Source organism: Podarcis vaucheri (assembly GCF_965113315.1).
Source record: "Podarcis vaucheri genome assembly, chromosome: 2".
In the NCBI taxonomy this organism is placed as follows: Eukaryota; Metazoa; Chordata; class Lepidosauria; order Squamata; family Lacertidae; genus Podarcis; species Podarcis vaucheri.
This window is the reverse complement of record NC_138760.1, coordinates 114681170-114709145: the sequence shown is the minus strand read 5'-3', so window position 1 is coordinate 114709145 and position 27976 is coordinate 114681170. Positions and strand designations below refer to the sequence as shown.

Below are 27976 nucleotides of genomic sequence, written 5' to 3'. Positions count from 1 at the left end.
AAACTGATCTAAACAAAAATAAAAACGAAGAGAAAAGGAGAAAGAAAGAAGGTCCTCTCTCACAGGTATGTATTAGCCCTTATCCCAAACAGAAGGAAGTGAAGACTCTCAGATTTCACTTGGGAGTTTCCCAATCTTCTCCCAGACTGGGAGATCCTCACTTCCTTGCCTCTCACACAGTATCCTTCAACAACCAGTATATTGAGAATTCTTGAGAAGAGGAAATCAACAAGCCATTTCTTTCTTTCTCTTAAAAAACAACCTGGTATTGTTTTCTTGGTCTCCCCCCCCCCAATCCTGGGTTGCATTAATGTCCTGACCATTGGTCATGTTGGCTGAAGCTGATGGTAACTTATATCCCACAGCACATGGAAGGCCACAGATTCCCCATCTTGTTGATATGGTTAACTTGGGTTGCATTCACATTGCAGTTTTCTTTCATGCTGTTTCCCTGTTAATTTCTGCACCTCATTTGAGCTTTCACATGAAGGGCACTTCTGGGTAAAAAAGGATAAAAGTGAAGGACCCCTGGACGGTTAAGTTCAGTCAAAGGCGACTGGGGTTGGAGGGAGCTGGCCGAGGGAGCTGGCGTTTGTCCACAGACAGCTTTCCAGGTCATGTGGCCAGCATGACTAAACCGCTTCTGGCACAACGGAACACTGTGACGTGTGCCAGAGTGCACGGAAACGCTGTTTACCTTCCTACCACAGCAGTACTTCTTTATCTACTTGCACTGGTGTGCTTTTGAACTGCTAGGTTGACAGAAGCTGAGCAACGGGAGCTCACCCCGTCACAGGGATTCGAACCGCCGACCTTCTGATCGACCAGCCCAGGAGGCTCAGTGGCTTAGACCACAGCGCCACCCACATCCCTGGCACTTCTGGAAATGTAGCAGAATATGGTGCAAGTTTAGCACCATTTTTCATGCTGTTTGCGAAAAAATCAGTTTGCAAATAAAGTAGAAATGCACCAAACTTTATTTTGCAAATAAAGTAGAAATGCACTAAACATGCACCATACCCCACTAGATTTCCAGATGCGGTTGTATGTCACGTGAAAGCTGAAATACAATGTGGAAAACAAGAGTCTGGGAAACATCTGAAGAACAGACTAGACTGCCATGTGGCTGCAGCATTTCTAAAAGAAATATATAATAATATATTGTTGTGTTTCCCACCCTAACCCCATTTCTTATTCTTTCACCTGCAGCCGCTATGCCTCGATTCTGGACTTCACCCTCTTCCTTCTGCCTCCTCTTCTTTCTGGCTTCCAGCTCGGCCTCTGAAAATGATACTGTGGTGGTCACCAGCAGCGGTCCTATTAGAGGCAAACTGCTTCCAGCTGGCTCTGGCTCTGTGACCGCCTACCTGGGCGTCCCCTATGCTGAGCCCCCCATAGGCAAACTGCGCTTCCAGAAGCCCGTTCCTCATCAGCCGTGGAGCCAGGTCTTGGAGGCCACCACCTTTGGCAACTCTTGCCACCAGGCAGTTATTGATTTCCTACCTAATTCCACCATATTATTTTCTAACACACCACTTTCAGAGGACTGTCTCTTTCTCAACATCTGGGTGCCCAATCCACAACCAGTCAAACCAGTGCCCATCCTTCTATGGATCTATGGTGGGGGATTTATCAGTGGCACAGCCTCGCTAGACATCTACAACGGGGCATTCCTAGCTGCTACAGAGAATGTCATTGTGGCCTCCATGAATTACCGTGTGGGGAGTCTGGGTTTCCTGTACCTGCCGCCAGATGTTCCAGGAAACGCTGGCTTGTGGGACCAACATCTGGCTCTGAAGTGGGTGAGTGAGAACGCAGCTGTGTTTGGCGGTGATGCAGCCCAGATAACTCTCTTTGGTGTAAGTGCTGGAGGATCCTCAGTTGGTTTCCACCTGTTTTCGCCGGCCAGCCAACCTCTTTTTGCCCGTGCTGTGCTTCAGAGTGGAGTTCCCAATGCCCCCTGGGGTTGGAGGAATCCTGAAGATGCCCTAAGAGTTTCGGTAAATGTGAGCGACCTCATGGGGTGTCCTACAGCTAACCACAGTGCTATGGTTAGCTGCCTACAGGGAAAGGAAGGCAAGGCATTTTCTGACCTGGGACCTATGTTTTCTTTGACAACCGATGGGGAGTTCATCCCCGACGATCCTCAAAAGCTCCTGGAGACTGGTGGTGTTCAGGGCAAACCGATTCTCGCTGGTGTCAGTGCTGACGAAGGGGCACATATGGTATTAATGCTATTTCCTAGCATCATAGGAAACGATTCAATACTTACCAGGGAGCAGCTCTATGAAGGGGTGAATCAAACAGTAAAACATGGAACTAAACAAAATGCCATCAATGCTGCAATACTGAAGTACGTCCAAGAGAGCCATGGGCCAGAACAGTACCAATACCAAATGGCCTTGACTCAGTTTTTAGGAGATTACTTCTTTGTGTGCCCACTGGCCGAGTTTGCTGAAAAGGTCGGAGGAGCCGAGAGCCCAGTTTATGTTTACTACTTTGACCACCGTTCTACCACTTGGCCCAAGTGGGCAGGAACACCCCACGGAGCTGAGCTGCCTTACTTATTTGGAATCATGGCATCCGAGTCGCAAACCAACCAATCGGAGGCGGCGGCTGAGGATGCTGAATTGAGCCGCCGAGTGATGCGATACTGGGCAGACTTTGCCAGAAGCGGGTAAGGCATTAATCCCTCCGCGTCGTAAAACAAACACTCCCTGCTTATCTGTGTCCTAGAGGCTGCCTTTGATCTCTGTGCAAGTCGTGAATGTGGTTCAGCTTGAAATGTGCACCCGCTTCCCAGCATGTTATTGTTGCAAAAGGCTTCAATTCTGCAGCGGCAGAGTAGGAAATGTCAGTCGAGGGGGGGACAGAAAGGTGATTCTCCAGGCCTCTCTATCCAACCATCATGAGCCTCCCATCCCAGACCACATCTCTCACTTGTTGGAGTCTGTCTGTCTATCATCCTCCTATTAGGTGCAGGTCAATTCTGTGTCCAGGGCAGCTGTTTATCAGCTCCATCTGGTACGCAGGCTGCGACCCTACCTACCCACAGACTGTCTCACCAGAGTGCTGCATGCTCTAGTTATCTCCCACTTGGACTACTGCAATGCACTCTATGTGGGGCTACCTTTGAAGGTGACCCAGAAACTGCAACTAATCCAGAATGCGGCAGCTAGACTGGTGACTGGGAGTGGCTGCCGAGACCATATAACACTGGTCCTGAAAGACCTACATTGGCTCCCAGTACATTTCTGAGCACCTTTAAAGCCCTAAACGGCCTTGGCCCAGTATACCTGAAGGAGCATCTTCACCCCCAATGCTCAGCTCCGAGGGCCTTCTGACAGTTCCCTCACTGCGAGAAGTGAGGTTACAGGGAACCAGGCAGAGGGCCTTCTCGATGGTGGCACCTGCCCTGTCCTCCCATCAGATATCAAGGCAATAAACAACTATCTGACTTTTAGAAGGCATCTGAAGGCAGCCCTGTTTAGGGAAGTTTTGTCATGCTTGATGTTTTGTCATATTTTTAATATTCTGTGGGGAGCCACCCAGAGTGGCTGGGTAGACCCAGCCAGATGGGTGGGGTATAAATAAAAAAATATCATCATCATCATCATCATCATCATCATCATCATCATCATCATCTATCTTGTATTATTTATTGATTACCCGCTCTTTACTCTCTGGTTTCTTTGTTGCCCCAACAGGAATCCCACTGGGTCAGAGGCAAGTGAAGTGAAGTGGCCCGTCTACAATTCCACAGAACAGAACTTCTTTCATATCGGCGGAAAGGCAGCCCAGCCCAAACGGAGGTCACCTGCCTCACACTGTGGTTTTCTGGCATCTCTTTTTTCAAATGCGACAGAAGCAGGTGAATTTGGGGCTCCTCTGGGGGTGGGAGTGTATGTAGTTGCTCAGCTGTGCTCCCGTTGTGACCTCCAAGACAAGGAGATAAGTCTCTACACAGCCTTTAGAAGACATCTATAGGGAAGTTTTTATTTATTTTGAAATGCTTTGTTGTGTTTCTATATATAATGGAAGCTGCTCAGACAGGCTGAGGCAACCAAGTCAGATGGGCAGGGAATAATAATAATAATAATAATAATAATAATAATAATAATAATAATGGAATCCAGAATGCTCTAGAAAAGGGATGGGGAACCTAAAATGTGGGTCCTGTATATGTCTCTAACTGGCCCTTGCAGTTCTCTCCAGGCCACACCCAATCCCCTTGTTTTTGCCTGGCCTAGAAAGTGTCCTTGATTGTTGATACAGTGGTACCTCGGGTTAAGAACTTAATTCGTTCTGGAGGTCCGTTCTTAACCTGAAACTGTTCTTAACCTGAAGCACCACTTTAGCTAATGGGGCCTCCCGCTGCTGCCGCGCCGCCGGAGCACGATTTCTGTTCTCATCCTGAAGCAAAGTTCTTAACCCGAGGTACTATTTCTGGGTTAGTGGAGTATGTAACCTGAAGTGTCTGTAACCTGAAGCGTATGTAACCCGAGCTACCACTGTAATGCCTTTTGCTGTCCTGGATAGAGGATAGAGGGGAAAGTGTGAAACTCCCCATAGCAGTATGTTTCATTCACTGCTTCAAGGCTCCTCCTTTCTGCCTCCCATACTGGCTTACCTCCCCTCCAGTGGTCACTCTCCCAACATCCCAAATCCCTTAGTAACAGTTACGAAACATGAAAACAACAGCAAGAACATGAAGCGCCCAAACAAAACCACACAGATAGTTATGTTATCTGCCACACACATTTTGCAGGAGTTTTTAAGAATGGAGAAACGAGAAACCGGGAGAGGCAAATCGGGACTATCAGACCAACAACAACTGCAGGATCTTAAGTTCCCCATCCATTTCCCCTCCCTATTTTTAGAAAAGTTCCCACAACATTCTGCTACAGGATGCATGGTGGCTGAAGGCTGCGAACCAGAAAGCCTTGTTATCATCACTGTAGGAGTAATTATTTTTTTTAAAAAGTCTGGCTGCGGCATTCTGCCTCAGCTGCCCCAAATACAGCACATTACAGTAATCCAGCCTTGAGGTTACCAATGCATGGACTACAGTAGACTGGCTATCCCTGTCCAGGAATGGCCATAGTTGGCAAATCATACATAGTTGGGAAAAGGTTTTTTAGTAGGAGTGCAATGCCATCCAGAACAGGTAACTTGCCAATTTCTCAAACATGGGAACCACCTACCCACAGAGCCTCCATCTTCCCAGGTTTCAAACAAAGTTTATTGGCTCAAGAGAGTATACCAGTAGATTAATATGTCAAGAGACTAAGATTTTGGGCATGAAGATTTTGTTGACTTTCTATTGATCAGTTCTTTTCCTCTTTCTTTCTTTCTTTCTTTCTTTCTTTCTTTCTTTCTTTCTTTCTTTCTTTCTTTCTTTCTTTCATTTTAGAAAGCCTTTTCTGAGGTCTCTGAAGAAGGCAGCACTTCACCCACTTTGGAGAAAGGTCCGAAGAATGAGACCCCAGACAATGGAAACCACACTTGAAGAACAGGTTAGCTAGGCCCACAATCTGTGGGACCTCTAGCCATGTTACGAAACACTACACAACTGTTTGGGATGTAGCTGTTCAAGACAGTTTGGTTCACTGCCACAATATCACAGATTGGTCGCTCCAATCAGCACTTGCTGTATTGTAACTTTTGAATAAATGTTAAAAAGAAAATAAAGGATGTAGTAGTTCATGGGGGGCAAAGCTGAGTGAGGAAGCAGACAAACTGCTGAGATATGAATTGAATGAAAATGTAAACCCTATTCAGGCATTCAGTACCTCTGAGCACCAAATGCATGAATGGGGTCTCTAGAAGACACCTGTTTCCTCCCTGAGAATGGAAATCCTGATTAATCAGGATTCCCATCCCCAGAAAACTCTATGCATCTCGGGCTCTTGCACATGGATGCCAATTGTGCACACACACACAGTTCTGATCCTGAAGAGAGGGGAGTACGCAGTAGGGGTGGGGGAGAAATTCAAGTCAGTTTTCATTTAAAGGCAAACACACCTAATTCACACTTTCTGGAACAGCATGCAAACTGAAACAGATAGCCTTCCAAATCAGTCCTTATCCGGATTTTGCAATGCCAGTCTCCAACCAAATGCACACCCTAGGTTGAGGCATGTACTGGAGAAACTATCAAGGGGGGGGGGGAAGTGTGATGTATTAAGGGAAATTGATGTGAAGATTATTGCCTTTTAAAAAATTGTATGCATACCTGCATAAAAATGTGCGTATCAGGAGAATTTTGCACTAAAATGCTGATGGATTTCCATGAGGTTATTTTAAAATAAATCACAAACAGGTGTGGAAAACTGAAGACTGGGGGGGGGGGGGGAGAGATAGAAACAGGGAGAAACTGAAAGTGACAGATTTGCTCATCCCTACCATGGCCCTTGAGGGACGCGGTTGGTGCTGTGGGTTAAACCACAGAGCCTAGGGCTTGCCGATCAGAAGGTCAGCGGTTCGAATTCCCGCGACGGGGTGAGCTCCCGTTGCTCAGTCCCAGCTCCTGCCAACCTAGCAGTTCGAAAGCACGTCAAAGTGCAAGTAGATAAATAGGTACCACTCTGGCAGGAAGGTAAATGGCGTTTCCGTGCGCTGCTCTGTTTCGCCAGAAGCTGTATGCCGGCTCCATCGGCCAATAAAGCGGGATGAACACCGCAACTCCAGAGTTGGCCACGACTGGACCTAATGTTCAGGGGTCCCTCAGGAGGAATTGTGTGTGTGTGTGCATGATGGAACTCAATCTCCCGATCTCCCCAGCATCTGCCATCTAAGGTGATGGTCTCACTCCACCTAATGGTCCTGGATACATCAGCAGCCTTTCTCATTCTCTGTTAGGTGCTTATTTCCAGATTATTTGTTACCTTAAAGAAAGCTGAGGTCATTTCAGTCTGTTTGAGTATTATAACCTCTGTATGTTTTCAAGTAGGGTTGGAAATTTTTCTTGTTTTGTCTTTCTATAAATCACTTTGAGGGTTTGTTTGTTTTACAATCAAGCAGTGTATACATTTTCTGAAATAAAAGAAGAAGAAAAAGAAACGAGGCAGGGAGCAGGAGGAGAGGGTGAGCGAGTGGAGCAAATGCAGAACTTTGCCCTTCTCTGAACCTTGGGAATCACAAGTGGGGTTCTGCCTGAGAGTTTCTCACAGGCCTCTGGTTCGCCACTGTGAGAACGGGGCAAATCTTTTAAGTTTTCATTTAACAAAATGTATATACCGCTTCTTCAGTGGAAAACTTCTAAGCGGTTTGCAAAGGGCAATCTGAAACATTCATTTTAAAAGCAACCCGAAAGAGCAAACATTAAAAATAAGGGAACACCATTTTAAAAGATGCTGATAAACTCTGCGATCTTTAAAACTTTATACATAAAATAAAAAGACTTGTTAAAACTGCATGTTAAAATGACTCGCCTGTGACAATTACTGGCTGAAACAAGAAAGTTTTAAAGGTAAAGGGACCCCTGACCATTAGGTCCAGTCGTGACCGACTCTGGGGTTGCGGCGCTCATCTCGCTTTATTGGCCGAGGGAGCCGGCGTACAGCTTCCGGGTCATGTGGCCAGCATGACTAAGCCGCTCCTGGCAAACCACAACAGCGCACGGAAACGCCGTTTACCTTCCCGCAGGAGTGGTACCTTGCACTTTGACGTGCTTTTGAACTGCTAGGTTGGCAGGGACTGAGCAACGGGAGCTCACCCCGTTGTGGGGATTTGAACTGCAGACCTTCTGATCGGCAAGTGATTGGCTCTGTGGTTTAACCCGAGTGCCAAAAACAATGCAGCAAAGTCTTCCTGACTAATATTAATAGGCAGGTTGTTCCAAAGTCTGGGTTCTGCCACCCTGGAAGATCAACTCTTCGCAACTGCAGAATGAACACCAACTGATAAAAGGTTCTCCAAGCCACTGGGTTAGGGCTGCCATATTACAAGAAGTAAAAAGACGGACATAAAATGTGATACTCAGACACACATGTACTGCTTCTATTTGCCAGCCCATGCGCTAACTCCCCCGGCCTGGGAGCCAGCCCGAAATATGGAGACGTGACAACGATGTATGGGATAAAATTAGGCCACAACTTTATCAATTTCAGATGTAGGAAACCTTGGCTTAGGCATTGGACGGCAACCCTCTCAGCCCCAGCTGTGAAGGGGACTGTGAAATGAGAATTTACACAGCGTATTCCCCACTTTGCCTGATGTTGGTAGTTTGACCTTTCACCACCACTCAGGGCCAGTGACTCCCGCAAACACCCCTTTAATGGGCCCTGCAGATGACACCACATGGGGATGCATAATAATGCTAACCCCCATTCCGAAGAGAGCCAGTGTGCTGTAGTGGTGGACTCGTAATCTGGTGAACCCGGGTTCGTGTCTCTGCTCCTTCACATGCAGCTGCTGGGTGACCTTGGGCTAGTCACACTTCTTTGAAATCTCTCAGCCTCACTCACCTCACAGAGTGTTTGTTGTGGGGGAGGAAGGGAAAGGAGAATGTTAGCCGCTTTGAGACTTCTTAGGGTAGTGATAAAGCGGAATATCAAATCCAAATCCAAACTATAGGATACTGATCAAGGTCTAAAACCACCAAAGTTGTGACCATTGCTAGCGGGGGAGGAAGTGGAGCGCTGGCCAGTAGGCAGAGGTGCCACCCTGGAATGGGAAGCCTGCGCCGGGTCGCAAACCCTGCCCACTGCTTGATGTGTGAGCGGTAATTGCAAAAAAAGGGGAATCAGCCTTGCCATTCCCGTAGACCTGCTCATCTTTACTGGAATAATATTCCTTCTGTATGAAGATTGGTAAGGTGAGAATTGGTACCATCAAAAACATTGTCACAAAGACATGTGTATGTTCTTTATTTTGTGAATATTGTTGTCGACATACAAAAATGAATTTGGTGCACGTCCATACATTTTATTTGTATGCCACCTTTCCATAATTTAAACCATGCTCCATGTAGCTTGAAACATGAGGAAAATACAGAAGAAAAGTAGTCAGAAACAATAAATAAAAACGTCAAAAAATACTTCCCTTAACCTCACTACAAGACCACCACATATGATAAAAATAACCTTCTTTCTCTTTACGTTTCCAACACTTATTTGATTTGGATTTATACATTTTTTTGCCAATTTACCATCGATATATCATTTTCATATAATTTTCTCTTGGATCATAACATGCTCTAAATTTTATATCCATATTCCACAATCGTTCCCATGCTTCCATATCTATATTATGACCCATTGTATCACTGAGGATTTTACTTGCTTCAAGGAGGATTGCAACTGACCAGTTTGCGCGGACACAGGAAACACCCCCAGCACTTCAGACATCTTGTCCTTTACCTCAGGCAGCAACAAGCCTTGATATGGCCCTGCTACAATAAATCTCATTGGGGGACATTGCATGCTCAATAAATAAAGATCCGCCTGCCCTCACTATTCAAACTCAACCTGGCTTTTGATGTTCTTCAATGCCTGTCCACGGTTGCCTATGTTCACATATACAGTACTTGTGTTATGTATTGAAGTTCTCACCCTGGCCACCAGGGGGGATAGTGTATGTAGTTTTCACTCAGGTCCACGCCAGTTAATTTAGGTGGGAAACCCTGGGCTGTTGTTGTTACAATGTGACAGCCGGCTGCCTATAAAAGCAGGACGGCTGAGCTGTGTTCAGTTCGGTTCAGTTCCAGCTTACTTATAAAGAACTACTTGGAGAAATCTCTGTGTCGTCTGCTTTGTCAACCCACTACAGTGGTGCCTCGGGTTACATACGCTTCAGGTTACATACGCTTCAGGTTACAGACTCCGCTCACCCAGAAATAGTGCTTCAGGTTAAGAACTTTGCTTCAGGATGAAAACAGAAATCGTGATCTGGCGGCGCAGCATGAGGCCCCATTAGCTAAAGTGGTGCTTCAGGTTAAGAACAGTTTCAGGTTAAGAACGGACCTCCGGAACGAATTAAGTACTTAAGCCGAGGTACCACTGTACTCAATAACCTGCATTTCCTTATGTCCAAAAGGCCAGAGACTTTGCATAACCATGAAACCCATTTTGTTGTTGTTGCACGCTACAGCTCTCCCTCTGTGCCCTCTGATGTGTACTCTTACCTAAGATGCCTCGTCCCCTAGAGAAGGCAGAGCCTGGCGGTCACTGCCCTTTGCATACACACATATTGGCAGCTGCCTTCTCACTGGGTGTTATTTGCCAGAGCTGGAAGTGTCCTATAAGCCTCAGTATCCACCTTTCCCATTTGGATTGAGCTGTAGAGGACACCAAGGAGCAGCAAAACCCCACCGGGGATAAAGGAGGTGAGTCTTCAGGATGCAGAAGATTTAGATGCCTCCAAGAGTGGGATGAGAAGTAGGGATTAAACCTGGGAGTGGGGGAGATGACAGTAAACGTGGCACAAGAAAGGAAGTCAGGAATCCTGCATTCTAGCACCATAGCTTCTTGCTTCGTTTTGTTCCAGTTGTTTAACATTTGGGAAGTTAACCCTGTATCATGCTGTAAGTCTTGGACATATGCGTGTGAGGGTCTGCGGATTGGGACTTGCTCCCTCAAAAGAAAAAAAAAGAGAAAGAGGTGAACAAAGTCAAGGTATGAGGGGACTGCAAGGTCTCTGTTAAGGAGTTCAAAGTCAGTAAACTGAGTTGCCCACTTTCAGCTTTAGTGGAAAGTCAGATGTTGGAAGATTCCAGCTCAAGGAATTACACAACTGGCCTTGTCATTCCCCTAGACCTGCTCATCTTTACTGGAATAATATTCCTTCTGTATGAAGATTGGTAAGGTGAAATTGGTACCATCAAAAACATTGTCGCAAAGACACGTGTATGTTCTTTTTTTGGGTGAACATTGTTGTCGACATACAAACATGCATTTGGTGCATGTCCATACATAAATAATTTTATTTGTATGCCACAATTCAAACCATGCTCCGTGTGGCTTGAAACATGAGAAAAATGCAGAACAAAAGTAGACAGAAACAGTAAATAAAAATGTCAAAAAGTACACATCCAAACTGAACAATTTTCACATAAATCACAAAAATAATGATTCAAAACAAAACAAAACAAAAAACCACCAGCAGCAACAGAAGCAATAGCAGCAACCCCCCAACACCCCTCCCAAACAATAGATATATGACCTCTCTTATTGGACTTCTGTGAATGTTTGCTTGCTGATAGAGTCGTACCTTGGCTTTAGAACAGCTTAGTTCCCGAACACTTTGGCTCCCGAACGTTGCAAAGTGACTGTTCTGGTTTGCAAACTATTTTTGGAGGCGGAACGTCTGACAGGGCTTCCGTGGCTTTTGATTGGCTGCAGGAGCTTCCTGCAGCCAATCAGAAGCAGCAATTTAGTTTTCAAAATTTTTGGAAGTTGAATGGACTTCCGGAATGGATCCTGTTCAATTTCCAAGGTACAACTGTACATTTAAAATGTTCCTATGCTTTCAGGATCAGTGCTGGTTTTTGTGGGCTCCAGGTAGAGGTGTGCATTGATCCCACTGTCATGGCTCCTTTCCTCCCTCCCTCCCCATCAAATAAAAATACTGTTGGATCAAGCCAATGGCCCATCTAGTCTGGTGTCCGGTTCTTACAGTGAGCAACCAGAAGCCCATGGGAAGCTCACAAGTAGGACCAGCGCACAACTGTTAAGTTTTGGGTGAACATATCAGTCGACACAACAATTCTTCAAACAGCTCTTGTTTATTCACAGGCCAGAACAGAACTGAACCGAAGGGTTCAGCCACCCTGCTTATATAGAGCTCAACTACAAAGCAACAGTAACAACTTTCTGTAACTATCCAATCCAACATCACTTTCAATTCCTTATTTGCATATGTGGACCTGAGTGAAAACTATCTACAGTATCTCCCTGCTGGCCCAGGGTGAGAACTTCAGTACATAACAACAACAGTCCACCTGCAATTCCCAGTACTCACATGGAAGCTGTCCCTCTGATGCCAAGTTTTTTTTTAACACACCTATAATCCACTTATATCCAGAAGGGGATAGGGTGGAGAGAAGGGTTTTCACCTGTCTTCTCCCATGTCTTCTCCCACACAATACAGTCGATATGCTGGGGTCTATGCTTTTTATTTTAAAAAGGGGGGGCTGGTGTATGTCGCTTTGGATCAGAGCTAAGGTGTAACTGTGCCTGGGCCACCTTTCTTTCAGCTTCTGCAATGCCTACTCTCCTCCAGGCATCCTTGGGCCTCTTCCTCTCCCTCTCCCTCCTGAATTCCAGCTCTGCCTCTGAAGATGACACCGTGGTGATGACCAGCAGTGGCCCTATCAAAGGCAAGCGAGTCCCGGTTGGCTCTGCCTCCGTCACTTCCTACCTCGGTATCCCTTATGCTGAACCCCCCCTGGGGAAGCTGCGCTTCCAAAAGCCCCTTCCCCACCAGCCATGGAGCCATGTCTTGGAGGTCACCAACTTTGGAAAGGCTTGCTTCCAGACGACCGATTTTCAATGGCCTTTCAACAAAATGTGGGTTGCCAACGCGCCACATTCAGAGGACTGTCTCTTTCTCAATGTCTGGGTGCCTCACCCGCGGCCCTCTGCGCCGGTTCCTGTCCTTGTCTGGATCCACGGCGGGGGATTTCTGGTTGGTGCCAGTTCCTTAGACTTGTACAACGGGGCACTTCTGGCTGCTACTGAGAACATCATTGTGGTTTCCATGAATTATCGGCTGGCGTTCTTCGGCTTTCTGTTCCTCCCGCCTGAGGTCCCAGGAAACATGGGCCTGTGGGACCAACAGCTAGCTCTGAAGTGGGTGAAGGAGAACGCAGCTGTCTTTGGTGGGGACCCTCTTCAGCTGACCCTCTTTGGCCACAGTGCGGGAGCAGCCTCTGTGGGGTTTCACCTCCTCTCACCTGCAAGCCAACCCCTTTTTGCCCGCGCTGTGGTGCAGAGTGGAGCTCCCAATGCACCCTGGGCTTGGAAGGATCCTGAGCATTGCAAGTTGCGCTCCTTGAAAGCGAGTCAGCGGCTGGGCTGCGACGATCGGAATCACAGTGTGGCGCTGCGTTGCCTACAGGAGAAGGAAATGGATAGGGGAATGTTCCAACTTTTGATGCATCGATTCTACCCCACCACAGATGGGGACTTCCTTCTGGATGAGCCAAGGAAACTTCTGCAGAGTGGGCTCCTTCAGGCAAAACCATTGCTCATAGGCATCACCGGCGAGGATGGGTCTGTCTTTGCACTAAGCGGTCTTTCGGATCGCATAGAAGATGACAGAACGTCAACTTGGGAGCAGCTCTTGGGAGAAACAATGACATTGTTCGAAATGTCTTTTGAAGAAGATGTTGCCAAGACTGTAGCGCTGAAGTATGCTGAAGATGGCCATGGGCCAGAAAAGTACCACGGGGCCATGGTCCAACTGTGCAGAGATTATTACTTTTTGTGCCCATTGGCTGAAGCTGCTGAAAAGATGGCAGCAGGTGGGAGCCCTGTGTACACCTACTCCTTCAACCACCACATCTCTGGCTCCATTTGGCAGGAGTGGATGGGAGCAGCCCATGGAGTTGAGGTGCCTTACCTGTTTGGAACTCTGTCGTCGCTTCAGAGGGTAAATCAAACAAACACGGAAGCTGACGCCCCTTTGAGCCTCAAGATGATGCGCTATTGGGCGGAGTTTGCTAGAAGCGGGTAAGGCATTCACAGCTCTTGTTCTAGAGCCTCAAACACAACTCATTCCACCAACTTGACCCTGGATGTTCTAGACATAGTCTGATAGTCCTTGCTCTGGGTACTCTACATCCCAAGGTTCTGCCTGAACCTCCCAAGGTCTTTCATTCATTTTCTCGGTATCTTTGACAAGGGCACTGCCACATCAAGTTTCAGTATAGAGGGGCAGGTTTTAGAGAAAAGCTCAAAGGCCTAACTCAGGGATGGAGAACTTGTGGCCCTTCAGATGTTGCTAGACTACAACTCTTATCATCCTTGACCATTGGCCATGCTGGCTGGGGCTGATAGGAGCTGGAGTTCCCATCAACAAATAGCTGGACAGCTGGACAGTTCCCAGTCTCTGTCTTAAACAAAAGGCATGTACCGTATTTTTCGCACTGTTGGACGCACCGGTCCATAGGACGCACCTAGATTTTTTTTTGGGGGGAAATAAAGGCAAAAAAAATTTATCCCCCCCCCGCCAGGCGCGGGGCTGGGGCGGGGGAAGCCCGAGCTTCCCCCTCCCCCAGAACGGGACCCAGAGCCATGCCGAAGCTGCACGCAGCTTTGGCATCGCTCTGGGAGCTTGCGGGGCTGGGGGAGGAGGAAGCCCTCCGCCAGCCTCCAAACCATGTCGGGAGACAGCGGGATGGCGCGCTGCGCCTCTCCCGCTGTCCCCCGAGTTTGCGGGGTTGGGCCAGCCTTCTAACCAAGTCGGGGGACAGCGGGAAGGGTGCGCTGCGCCCCTGCCGCTGTCTCCCGAGTTTGCGGGGCTGGCGACAGGGAGGAGCAGGCTTCTCCCCCCGCCAGCCTTCTAACCAAGCGGGGCCCTGAGGAAATGAGTCAAATGATAAATGATAGGGTTTCACTTATTTTGTAGTATGCTATTATCGCAGTGTAGACATGCCATTTTTGTTTTTATAATGCTATGAGTGATTTTCTCTCTCTTTGTTTTGTGCTATTGATTTTGATCCCTGAGCCACATTTTATTTCTCACTGCCACCACCCAGGCCCTACCTGGGCCAATACTGAGTCCAGTCAGGTTAGAATTGGAACACAAACTTCTGTTTATTTATTGCAGTTTAACAAGTGTGTGGTTTCATAAATGGTATCGGTCAATTACAGTCATAGGGTGCCTATTCAGACCTATAACTTCCTCTATCTGCCCTCCTTCACTAAACCACCTCTCAGATATTTACTTGTCTTTCCATCTCCTAACTGTTCCTGACTCAGCTTATTTCTCTACACTAACTCAACCTACCCACAGACTATCCCAATTCACTCCCACTCCAACCAACCACCCAACTCCCAACGAACTCCCCTTTCACACCTCCCAGAGCTGCTTTTATAGTCCCTCTGACTCCACCCCCCTGGGTTCTGATTGGGTAACTTGTTTAACTATTTCACCTCCAGCACTCTCATATGTTAACATCACAATGGCCTTTGGCTTAAAAAGAAGATTTAGATCTGGACTGTGTTTTTTTTTGTTTCCTCCACAGGAACCCCACTGGGTCCGTGCCCAATGAGGTGCAATGGCCGCTCTACAATGCCACAGAGGAGAACTTCTTCCACATCAGCGCAGGGCCACCTGAGATCAGGAAGCCGTCTCCTGCCCACCACTGCGATTTCCTGGCAGCTCATATATTCAACTCAACACTCTCAAGTAAGTCCATGTCCTTTGGCTGAAGAAGTTTGGGCTCAGTTCAGCAACAGTTAGTACTGACTTAGGTCTTGTCACATTTATAGCGTTGTTGCAGTGCGGTCCCATGCCAGTTCCTCTTTGTAGCATTTTTTTGGCAATATTTCCAGTGGACAACAAGGCACACAAGTTCTGCCCGCTCTGTCTATGTCAGAATCAGCTTTCCTGCTAATTCTAGTTCCTGTTTCTCTCACTTCTAGAGATGGGGAGAAAGTTAATATTGAATGGTGAGCCTTCCTAATTCTCATTTTTTAAAAAACAATGTGAGAACCGAAACACAGCTATGCTTCAAAATTTGCACTGCTTTGAATTTTGTAATGCAGTTATCCAGCTGTTCCCATTAGTGGGAAGTGTGCATCTATTAGTGTAAATAACTTACAAAATTGCATTGTTTTGGGGGCAAATTGTATGGTAGAATTGCGTACAATAGGAGAAATCTGCATTACAATGTTGATGAATTTCCATGAGGAATTTGTTTTTGGTGTTTTATTGTGTGTAGGGGGGCAATGGAAACTGGTGTGGGAATGTGGAGAAATGAACTGAGAATTGGAAAAAAGGAGAAACTGAAATTGACATATTCATCCATCCCTAGTCCATCTCTTCGGCCTTTTCTTTCATCTAGCTCTCTTTTTATGGCTCCTTTGGTGAAGGGCTTGCCAGTTCTTCTCTCTTCCCTAGAGTTATTGCCTTCTTTTGTATCAGTGGCAGCCCTTCTCCCTAGTCACCTTGGCTTATGTCTGCTTCCTGTACTACCTTTCACCACCACCTCTCGCTATCTATCCCTCCACTCCCTCCTGCTTCTCTATAGCCCTTAGCTATAGCTTGTTTAAAAAGGTAAAGGGACCCCTGATCATTAGGTCCAGTCGTGACCGACTCTGGGGTTGCAGCGCTCATTTTGCTTTACTGGCCGAGGGAGCTGGGGTACAGCTTCTGGGTCATGTGGCCAGCATGACTAAGCCACTTCAGGTGAACCAGAGCAGCGCACGGAAACACTGTTTACCTTCCCGCTGGAGTGGTACCTATTTATCTACTTGCACTTGACATGCTTTTGAACTGCTAGGTGGGCACGAGCTGGGACGGAACAATGGGAGCTCACCCCATCACAGGGATTCAAACCGCCAACCTTCTGATTGGCAAGCCCTAGGCTCTGTGGTTTAGACCACAGCGCCACCCACGTCCCTGTCATCTTAGGTATACCCCTTTTAAAATTATCAAAACTTGGGTAAGGAGGGAGCAGCAGAAGGAAAGGAATGTACCTCCCCAACTTTTGGTTGAAAGTGATTGGCTGTCCATTGTGGATGCATTTCAGTTAAAAATGGGAGTTGAGTTGTACCCAGTCTCTTGCACGAAGGGTTGTTTGGCTCTCTGTGGACCATCATTTTTCCAATTGCTTTTTTTATTTTGCAGAAAAAGTCCAAGAAGACTCTTCTGAATCCATTTTGGAAAAAGATATGAAGAATGAGACCAGAACTTAACAAAAAAAAGGCAGAATGCAAAAATAGCTTACATCAAGTGCGAATGGAACTGAATGGATGGTGAAGACATGCCTAGAAACACGTCAGCAAAGCCCTCACTTTGTAGGATTGGTGCCCATTTGCAAATATAACGGTTTGCTCTTCATTGTGAGACGATGCTGAATGAGAAATGGAACTTAATGCCGGGTTATGAACAAGATAAGCCATTGGGACCATCGTTTTAGAATGCCATCCCATTTTCCTCCACAACATTCACATGCTAATTATGAGGGGGGAAACGACATCCAGCAGCTATGAATGATAGGAGCTTCTTTTCAATCACTTTTGCTTTATTCTGCAAGCAACAGGTTATTTGGCAGCCTGAATTCACTTCCTGAATTTTGCAAAGCCTCATATATTGAGGAGCTGTGCCTTGGAGCTAAAGGACAATTAATTTCTCATTGTTACTCTGTTACTATGTAACACCAGGGAAGGAAGCTAACTCCAACCCGGTGCTGTCCCTCCCTCCTTGCATAGCATGAGCACTGTGATCTGGGTGGAATTTGAATCTCTGGGTATCTGGAGAATGTACAAAGAGCTGAAAGAGGAAGTTGGAAGAATGACACTCTTTCTCACTTCCTCTTTCATCTCTATGTGCTTTTCAAGGCTCAGATTAATTATGCTGGATCCACTTAGATCCATGGGGTCTACATGACTTATAAGATTGGTAGTTCCACGAGGAGTTTCTCCATGCCCCAGAATTATTGCCATTCACAGTGTCCCCATGGCCAGAACAGGGACAGGGAAACATACGTCTCTGTGAAATCAGGATGAGAGGCAAGCTGATGTAGACATCACGGGGGAATGAATGATGCCAAATGAAGTCTAGAGCCATTTTGTCAGTGTTAGCATTGTTTTCCTGAAGATTTCTGGTCCGAATTAATTAATGTATTGGTTATTCAACCACAAGTTCTGCCCATGTTGCGTTCTCACCTTGTGGTTGGTGGATCTTCTCTCCTGTTCTTTCTCTACCTTTTGATCTGTTCTCCTTCCACTCATCAGTTCCATTGGTCCTGGGAATGCTTATCAAATGCTCCTGAGGCAACTGCTGAAATCTCCCAGAAGTCAGTTATTCTCACCCACCACTAGAACAGAACGCTCAGTTGCTCCGATGCCTATGAAGGGTGCTCAGTTTGCCAGGACAATTCGAGTTTATTTCAAAGTCAGGGCATGTGTGGTACACATGCAGCTTCCAAATGATTGAACTGCAGAGAGCTGGGGGTGGCTCAGAAGTATAGTTTCCCAAATGCCATTCCAAGGCTCCTCTCCTACATCAAGAACAAACCTCTCCGAGGTGCCTCAAATGAAACTGAGGTCACACAAAAGATTATGGATAGCTCTGGTCAAACCTTTGTGTACTTCTAGCTGCATTCGGCACATGTGATGTGTAAATAAAAATTCTCTTCGAGGCACTGTTCTTATTTGTTTATTTACTGAGAAAGATTTTCTAAACCACTTAATCAAAGAGCTCTCTAAGTGGTGCACATAATAAAACTGTAGGTCAGTGTTTCCCAAACTCGGGTCTCCAGCTGTTTTTGGACTACAACTCCCACCATCCCTAGCTAGCAGAACCAGTGAGCAGGGATGATGGGAACTGTAGTTCAAAAACAGCTGGAGACCCAAATTTGGGAATCACTGCTGTAGAGAAAACACAGCCCAAATCCACAGGGCTGTCATTAAAAGGGGGGGGGGGTCATTAAAACACACATTAGCCTCAGCACAACTTAAAAAACCAGTGTAGGTATCTAAACTATATGTCTGAGCAGACTTGCAGTAATAGTAGTAGTAGTAGTAGTAGTAATAATGATAATAATAATGATAATGATAATGATGATGATGATAATAATAATAAAAATAAAAAATGCATTTTTATTGTTGTAATACACTGCTATGATTCTAAGGGAAGAGCCATAGCTCAGTGGTGGAACATCTGCCTTGCATGTAAGGTAAAGGTAAAGGGACCCCTGACCACTAGGTCCAGTCGTGGCTGACTCTGGGGTTGCAGCGCTCATCTTGCTTTATTGGCTGAGGGGGCCGGTGTATAGCTTCCGGGTCATGTGGACAGCATGACTAAGCCGCTTCTGGAGAACCAGAGCAGCACACGGAAATGCCGTTTAGCTTCCCGCCGGAGTGGTACCTATTTATCTACTTGCACTTTGATGTGCTTTTGAAGTGCTAGGTTGGCAGGAGCAGGGACCGAGCAACGGGAGCTCAACCTGTCGCGGGGATTCGAACCGCAGACCTTCTAATCAGCAAGTCCTAGGCTCTGTGGTTTAACCCACAGCGCCACCCGTGTCCCTTCGCCTTGCATGTAGAAGGTCCCAATCTCAACGTCCAGCATCTACAGACAGGGCTGGGAAAGGCTCCTTGCCTGAAACCTCAGAGAGCCACCACCAGAAAGTGTAGACAGCAGCTTACAAATATTCTGAAATAAATAAAAGGGCAAATAATGGCTGCCTGTCCGCTTCTGGGATGGCCGTATCTCATGGCTAAGGACCAGCCTCCAAGTAGGGGTCACCACTGCAGCTTGATGGAAAGGAAGCATGGTATAATTCATTTTGCAGTAGGAGAAAACCAGGGGTAGCCCCATGGGTGGGTATAGGCATAGACTTTGAAGATGCAGCTTCCTTTTTCTTAACCAGTGGTGTAGCATGCATTGCCAGCCCTCGGGGCTGTGCAGATGAGTGGGTGGGGGGGGGGAAACAGACAGAGTACACATGCACATTCAACTGCCTAACGGCGTCTGCATTACTCAGGAGATAGCAACTGCAGAGATAAGAAAATAAGAGTCGTTCTGTTGTCTGGAGAGGTCACTTCCTGGTTCGCACAGAGAAGCAGTTTTCAACAGAGCCCAGCAGTGGAAGCATGCAACTATATTGAGGCAGCACCAGGTGTTGAAATTTTGTGACTGTAGCAATTTTGCGCCCAGGGCAACCTTCCCAGTGGGGGCCCCATGCTACACCACTGGTCTTAATGCGCTTGGCCTTTATGCACTCCTGGGGGCCTCTTCCTGTGGGTATACACATGCAAGTATCCAGGAGAAGACTGAATCCCCAAAAGTCGAAGCAGCTATGCTAAGCCAGTAATGAATCCCTCCTCCACCCCTTGGCTAGGTACTAGGGTGGAGTCATCGTTCCTGCGTCTGGAGCACACATGTTAATTATTTCTTTTTTACTTTACTACCTTTATACCCTCCCTTTTCTTCACCACAGCGTCTTGCCTGCCAGAGATCTAGCCTGGAAGACCAGCGTGATGAGGGGTTTCTCCTTCACAGCCTGTGTTCTGCTTTGCCTTGTCCTCTCAGGTATGTTCCAAATCGCAATCGGCAAACTCCCCACTCCCACCTGGGCTGAATCAGATTAAATAAAACAAGCCACGTCCCTCAAAACTGGGACAGGGCTTAACTGATTTCCCAGCACACCTGAAATCATATCGACCCTGCCCCTATGCCCAGTCCCACAACACTCTGTCTCATTCCCCTAGTCTTGGTGCCTTCTGCACCAGGGGTTCCATGACACCTTCTCTTTTGCCTACCACCTACTGCTTGTAGGGTTGTAAGGTGACTGCTCTGGTCCCCCCTGTGTTATTGTCAGGCTGCTGCCAGCGACTCCCACTGCCAGTTGCCCCGGAACGTATAAAGACAAGGAATGTTCTTACAGTCTGCTTTTTATTCGGTATTTTTATTCGGTATTTACACAGAGAGGCTACAGAACCCAGCCTCTTGGATAATGGCGTTGTCCCGAGTGACTCCACCCTCTCCCCATCTCTCCCACCTCCTCATTCGTCATCCCTATGGGGGCTGACAAGTGCCCTCTGCCTTTGAGCTCTTTGCTCACTTACTTTCAAGCCTCGCTGGCTTCCGGGAGATGGTGGGTCTGGAATGCTTTCTAGTGATAGCATGTCAGCCAGCTGCTCCAGCTCTGCCTCCTTCTCCTCTCCCATTATTTCCCAGCTTTCCCCCTCATCTGCCTCTGAGCTGTGACCTCCCTCAAACGCCTGTTGTGAATCTAAGCCATCTTCCTCTTCTCTGGAAGGGTCAGGCTGGGGAGGCGGTCTCCACCATTCCTCCTCTGCCCAGTCCCTGGGGACTGGTTATTTTGCTCTGGGAGCCATTTTGCGCCAAAGATTCATTCACGTAGATTCATTTCGTATGGGGTGTTCACATGGCACATTCAACAAATGTACGATCTGGTTAGTAACAGTACTAACACAAATATTTGAGCTGCACGCCCGTGCTGTTATTCACATGTAGCGTTAAGCAAGGATGCGGACTATGCAGCTGCGTATGGAATAACTGAGCCATCCAAATAAATAATCAAAATGTTAGCAGTAGGCCTCCCATCTACAAGCCTACAACCCTACGACTGTCTTCAGTGAAAATCACAGACCCTCCAAGTGTCCCTATTTTCCCAGAGTTACAGAAGCCATCCCGTTTTCTGATTTGATCCCAGAATATTTTCCTGCTTTCCCTTATGACGTCCGTATTTTCATTGGAGAAATGCTGGAGGGTTTGGCCCAAGCCAAGGAGATAAGGAACTATACAACCTCTAGAAGACATCTAAAGGCAAGCCTGTATAGGGAAGGTTTTTTATGTTTACTGTTTTATTATGTGTCAGAGCTGCTTCCAGATCCTAGCTCACAGAGGATCACGCTAGCCAGCAATCACTTTGTAAAAGTCTTTATTGAGTTACAGTTTCCATTCTCCAGCTGCTGCGTGCAACTCTACGTCTTATGGGTTAGACCGGCGAAGCTCCGTCTGAGTCTCCGCCCCTTGTGCACCAACTTAATATCCTAGCCTTACTCCACCTTTTCCGCCTGACTGTTCTTCTCTGGGTCCCTCTGCCCCCCTGGGTCTCTTCCTTCCTGGATTCTTCTGACGCCGACCCCCCGGACCCTCCTGCCTCCTTGCGCCGGGCTTTAGGACCTGGCTCCCTTTCCGGGCTGCTTACTGCGCCACCTTCCTGTGCATTTGAACTTGGCGCGCGCGCCCAACCTTCCACTTTCCGTCTGACTGTTTCTTCGCTCCCCGATGGAGGTGTGGCCACTCCTGACTCGTGCCCTCCCTCCTGTTGTGAGCTGCCAGCGCTTGATACCTGACACCCTTCCTCTCCCCTGCTCTCTGTTGGTGACGCTGGTCCCGATTTCCAACTGCTCCCCTCTGAGCTCCCTCTGGCCCTTTCCTCCTGGGGTGTTCCCCTAGGCTCCCCCCTTGCCCTGGCCACTGGTGCTCCTTTCTGTGAATCTTCTGATTCACTGGAAAGACTCGGAGATCTCGGGTCGTCGTCATCACTCATCCTTTCTTCTGCCTCCTCCCCCTCGCTCTCTGTTTCCTCCCTTGCCCTTGCCTCTGCTCCTGAACCCCTGACATTATGTTTTTATATACCGTATTTTTCGCCCTATAGGACGCACCTAGTTTTCAGGGGGGGGGAATCAAGGAAAAAATATGATCCCCCCCCCCGCAGCTCTGGGAGCAGTGGACAGGCTGCACGCAGCCTGTGCGCTACTCCAAGACCTTCTTCCTGCTTTTGCGGGAGGTGGCAGAATTCCCTCACCTCCTGCAAAAGCCCACAGGAGCCCCGCGTGACTCCTGCGGGCTTTTCGACCAGGAGGGAGAAGGGACTGAAATGGCCAGTCAGTCCCTTCTCCCTCCTCGGGGAAAAGCCCCCAAGAGCGGCGCGCTCTTTGAAGGGGCTGCGCGGCTCCTGCGGGCTTTTCTAGGAGGTGGGGGAATTCCCCCACCTCCTAGAAAAGCCAGCAGAAGCCGCGCAGCCCCTTTAAAGTGCGTGCAGCTTTTGCCTGCTTTTGTGGGAGGTGGGGGAATTCCCCCATCTCCCGGAAAAGCCCACAAGGAGGGAGAAGGGACGGACTCGGCCAGTCAGTCCCTTCTCCCTCCTTGGGGAAAAGCCCCCAAGAGTGGCGCGCTCTTTAACGGCTGCGCGGCTCCTACGGGCTTTTCGACCCAGATTGTGCCCCCCCATCCTCTGGGGCTGGTGATGGGAGAAGCGCTGCTTTCCCCCACTGCCAACCTCAAAGCCAGGTTGGAGAGTAGCAGGAAGGCGTCGCGCGCCTCCCCGCTGCCCCCCATCCTATGGGGCTGGCAATGGGGGAAGCACTGCTTTCCCCCACCGCCAGCCTCAGAGCAGACTCTCCTGGCTTCAGCTGAAGCAACGCGAAGCCTCCGGAGCGCAGGCTTTGGAGGCTTCGCGTTGCTATCGCTGAAGCCAAGGAGCCTGCATTCGCCCCATAGGACGCACACACATTTCCCCTTCATTTTTGGAGGGGAAAAAGTGTGTCTTATAGGGCGAAAAATACGGTATGTTGGAAGCTGCCCACAGTGGCTGGGCAACCCAATAAGATGCATGGGGTATAAATACAACAGCAGCAGCAGCAGCAGCAGCAGCAGCAGCAAGAATAACAGAATAGGACATCCCTATTTTCATTGGAGAAAAGTTGGAGGGTAGGGGGTCATACTGTTTTGAATGCCATTTCCAACATTTTGCCATTGCAGCCTACAGCCTGAAGTGCCGCTACTGTATGCGGGATATCCCTGATTTTGGCTGTGAACACAAAGTAAACGTATGTTTCCCAAGGCCTAATGAACAGTGTATGTCTATCACTTTCTATGAGGGTAAGTTGAACTCATGTTGGGTGGCCATGAGCAATGTTATATGCTTTTTCTGAACTGTTAGGGCGATTTCCATGCTTTTGTAGCTAAACATAGTATCTGTGTACAAGAGGGAGGAATTGGCAGACCAGGGGCAGAGCGGGGTGTGTCCTAAGGTTTGCAGAACAACAACAGCAAAACAACCTTGAGAAGAAGGGAAAAAGAGATATGTAGATAGGAAAAAAGGACAGAGAGAACTCTCCCGTAGTCTGGATAGGTCACACATATTCCCTCCTGGGCAGCATTGAAAGCACATCTCTCCCCGCAAATAACCCTGGGAAATTTAGTATGCCCTTCACAGAGCTACAGTTCCCAGCATCCTCAACTGCAGGACCTCAGAATCTTTGGGGAAATAATGTTCTTCAAATGTTGATGTGCACGCAGGCTGGATCAGTCCAGAAGAGCCACCGATAGCCCTCTCCTCTACGAATTTGCCTGATCCTCATTTAAAGCAGTGATGTGCAAGACAGTGGACTAGGGGCAGTAGCTTCCTAAATGTCCCCGGGGAATTGGTCTATTAAAGTATGAAAACCTGGTGCCTCCTTCCCAAAGCCTGGGAGGCTTCTGCCCAGATTAGCGGGGTGGTGCGGGGCGGTGGGATGCTCAGATGGGGTCCAAGAGTCCTCCTACCACCTTCTCAGGGGTGTACGAAAGGGGGGCGGAGGGGGCAGGTCGCCCCGGGTGCCACCCTGGGGTGTGTGTGACAAGATGGCCCACTGCCTCCCCCCAGCTGTAGAGTGGACGAGGGTGCATGCTCAGTCAGTATGGGTGCTGCATGTGGGGCGTCCATACGGGCTGCCACTCACACAGCAACAGTATGGGCTGCCTCGCGTGTGCAGTCCGTATGGTATGCTGCGTGTACATAGTCCATATGGGGTGCCACTCGTGTGGCATCTGTATGGGCTGCCACTCGCATGGTGACTGTACCGGCTGCCACGTGTGCACAGTCTGTACGGTTCTGGGCACCACAGTTCAAGAAGGACACTGACAAACTGGAACGTGTCCAGAGGAGGGCAACCAAAATGGTCAAAGGCCTGGAAACGATGCCTTATGAGGAACGGCTAAGGGAGCTGGGCATGTTTAGCCTGGAGAAGAGGAGGTTAAGGGGGGATATGATAGCCATGTTCAAATATATAAAAGGATGTCATATAGAGGAGGGAGAAAGGTTGTTTTCTGCTGCTCCAGAGAAGCGGACACGGAGCAATGGATCCAAACTACAAGAAAGAAGATTCCACCTAAACATTAGGAAGAACTTCCTGACAGTAAGAGCTGTTCGACAGTGGAATTTGCTGCCAAGGAGTGTGGTGGAGTCTCCTTTTTTGGAGGTCTTTAAGCAGAGGCTTGACAACCATATGTCAGGAGTGCTCTGATGGTGTTTCCTGCTTGGCAGGGGGTTGGACTCGATGGCCCTTGTGGTCTCTTCCAACTCTATGATTCTATGATTCTATGATTCTACAGGATGCCACATGTGTGCACACGCCACCGGGCGGTTCATCCCGCCCCCTCGGCATCCTGCTCTGGGTGCCAGAGAGGGTTCCCTCGTGACGTGACTGCACCTTCCCACAGCCCACCCAGCTTTGGGAAGGAGGCAGAAGGCTCCAGCATCCTGTCAGAGGCCTGGCACCCCTTGCCAAACCTCAGGGAGTTTCTGCTCAGCTTAGGGAGAGAGGTGCAAAGCTCACATTTGCGGCCTTAGGGAGAACCCGGTGAGCTGTAATCCCATCTGTTCTTGCTTCTCTCCTTTTACTCACCTTCCCAATCTTTTTGCAGGTAAAAAAGTGAAGTACCGGTTGGAAGGCTGCACCAGCAGTCACAGGGACTGCATGCATAGCATGAGAAGCCAAAAAGGAACCTCTATAAAAACTGTTTGTTGCAAGCGTGATATGTGCAACCACTCGATGAGTTATCTCCACTAGTGCTTAAAGAAAACGCAGGCAAAATCCGAAGTGTGGTTTCCTTGGAAATATCCTTAGATATTTTCAGCTGAAACAGCAGCATGCTCTGTGAAAGTGCGTGAGCATGCTCAGATTGGGAGTGGGAGCAGTGGCGTAGCGTGGGGGGTGCAGGGGGGCCCGGCCGCACCGGGCGCAACATCTGGGGGTTAGGGTTAGGGGGCGCAAATCCACGGGTTAGGGGCGCAAATCCATGGGTTAGGGGGCGCAAATTACTTGCCTTGCCCCGGGTGCTGACAACCCATGCTACGCCACTAAGTGGGGATGAGACTGAGCTTTGCCAATGAACTTTGCCTGTAAGCATTCAATTTATCTTTCTTTTCCTTCTTGTCCCCATTTCTCCCTCCCTGTCGCACCCTCACAGAGATTAATTAGACTTGGACCTTGTAGATAGGGGTGGGAGATTTGTCAGTTTGGGTACTCAGCTTCTCACCTTCCCAATCTTAAATTTAGTTCTCCACATTTCTGCAGCAATTTGCAGATTCATTCACTTTTCACACCCTCCTAGAAATCTATCAGCATTTTTGTGTGAACTCCTCCTGAATAACACACACCTTTACATGCAGTCTTGCTTAATTGTACACATTTTGGAAAGAATTTACCCAAATATATTTGAACTTTCTACGTTATTTTCACTAATGTGTTCATTTTTAATCACACTTTCGCCTAATATATGTATTTTGGTAAACAAGGTTTGGTTGGAGAACTGCACTGCAAAAATTGGGCAAGTCTGAATTTTGAAAGGTGGCCGTGCTTTGGCTCACATATTGTTTCAGAAAATTCTGAGGCTTCTTTAGTGCCTCTGTGTTAAATTGTGCTTTCAGTGTATGGTGTGTCAGCACCCTCATGACTGGTGATAATGTTTAAAAAGCTCATACTTAACTTTTTACAGAATTGCAGCTATCTAGTGGAAGCAATTATTTTTCTTGCAGTAAACCATAGTTTAACTTCCTTAGTTTCTGTGGGATGTAATCCATTGGAACAGTCAAATACAACATTCCTTATTTCCCCAGAGTGAGCACAGGCAGGGGGAATGTTACTCCAGTCAGTGTAACTTCCTGTTCCACTGGTCTGGAGCATTCTCCCCCTGCATGTGACCCTGGCTCTGGCCCTGGCTGACTCCATAAAAGAGCCGAGTCACACAGCCATTTTCTCTCTCTTGCTGCCCTGCTGCTCTCCTGCAGCCATTTTGTTCTCTTAATGTAATTTTGCTGTCTGCTGGCTCTCAGTCAGCAGCACCTGAGCTCAATCTCCATGTGAGATGAACTCACAGATTGTTATGTAACTACGAGGCAAAGCCTGCCTTTCAGGGATCAAATCGTGAACTGAAATGTGAGTAAACTTCTTGCTACTTTTAAGGAAAGACACTTGTGTCTTTATTCTTTTAAGAGGGATAAGAGGGGACACCAGGAATAAGCCAGATTGTATTACTTAACTAAAGAGCTTAAAAACGAATCTGCAAACAAGCTTCCTGTTATATTGAGGGGAATCTGCTCTGTTACATCACTCACTAGCAGGAGTGAAGTAAGGATAATACTGATTCAATATATCCTTTCCTACTATCCTTAACATTCTCACAGTTTCTGGGGTGGGGGTGGGCATAAAAATCAAGGAAGCTAAACAACGTTGCAGTGCAAGAGAAATAAAGTCTAAGATGCATCACATCAGAAATGAAACGGGATTATTTCACCACATCAGCATAAAGAAAGAGAAGTGTATGGGAAGCTTGTAAGACTTGTTGCAGATACGTATGTTTAAATCCAGCCATGTTCTTGAATGAGATCAGAAACTGGGAAAGAAAATGATGTTTAGAAAAAACCTCATTAATTCCATAAATTGGGGAAGTTTTTAAATTTTGCCATGGTGGACAGAAAAATGGATAACATTGTTTTTGGCAGAAGACGAACTGCAGCAGAATAGAAACAGAGTTGCAGGTGATGCCTGCAGAGTATGATGGAAAACAGAGCCCTTCTTACATCCCTAGCTGCTAACACCACAGAGAGCTGCACAGCAGCCCCTGTTTCTAGTCTTTACTTTCATACCGGTACCAGCAAGAGAAACTGGCACAGTACGGTGGTCCTACACCGCCACCTTCCTGAGAGCAGCATCACCACTGCTTGTTGAAATGATGCTAGGATGTGCAAGAGGCAGTAGCAAGGATGCACCAGCAGAACCAATCACAGTGTGGCCCAACCTTACCATCACCCTTGCACCATCCTGATAAGGGAAGGTGATGTCATTCTCAGGAGGGCAGGGCATGGCACTGCCTAAACTGTTGGTAGATTCCATTCCACCTTTTGTTGCAGACTTGGGATTGCTGCGTGTCACATGTCTGTTTACTTTCCAGCACAGTTTGCTGGGTCCTGTGAGCGGAACTTCTGCTCTGTGTATTGCTTTTGCTTTGAGTCTCTCTCCGGGAAGACGGCAAGGAGAGACATGTTTCTTTGTCCTGATTT

The 27976-nt window shown here is 47.7% G+C and overlaps 1 protein-coding gene and 1 long non-coding RNA gene across 2 annotated transcripts; both read left to right on the top strand.

Annotated features, from left to right (window-relative positions):
• The first annotated feature begins 1209 nt into the window (after nt 1-1209).
• On the top strand, nt 1210-18316 carry LOC309526173 (uncharacterized protein). The gene is made up of 5 exons (XM_082212088.1): nt 1210-2677; nt 3708-3871; nt 12197-13673; nt 15191-15354; nt 16798-18316. Exons 1-5 carry the CDS (start codon nt 1215-1217, stop codon nt 16863-16865), a joined length of 3336 nt encoding a protein of 1111 aa, XP_082068214.1. The 5' UTR covers nt 1210-1214; the 3' UTR covers nt 16866-18316.
• Nucleotides 18317-20148: 1832 nt separating this feature from the next.
• On the top strand, nt 20149-25513 carry LOC309526107. Its single transcript, XR_014216670.1, has 3 exons — nt 20149-20208; nt 23413-23532; nt 25339-25513. It is a non-coding gene; the product is annotated as an uncharacterized lncRNA (long non-coding RNA).
• The last annotated feature ends 2463 nt before the right edge of the window (nt 25514-27976 follow it).

Excerpts from the sequence above, each read along its gene's own strand:
- LOC309526173 (XM_082212088.1), top strand. The coding sequence starts at position 1,215 with ATGCCTCGATTCTGGACTTCACCCTCTTCCTTCTGCCTCCTCTTCTTT. Across the intron at positions 2,678-3,707 it reads GCAGACTTTGCCAGAAGCGG|GAATCCCACTGGGTCAGAGG; the intron begins GTAAGGCATTAA and ends TTGCCCCAACAG. Across the intron at positions 3,872-12,196 it reads TTCAAATGCGACAGAAGCAG|CTTCTGCAATGCCTACTCTC; the intron begins GTGAATTTGGGG and ends CCTTTCTTTCAG.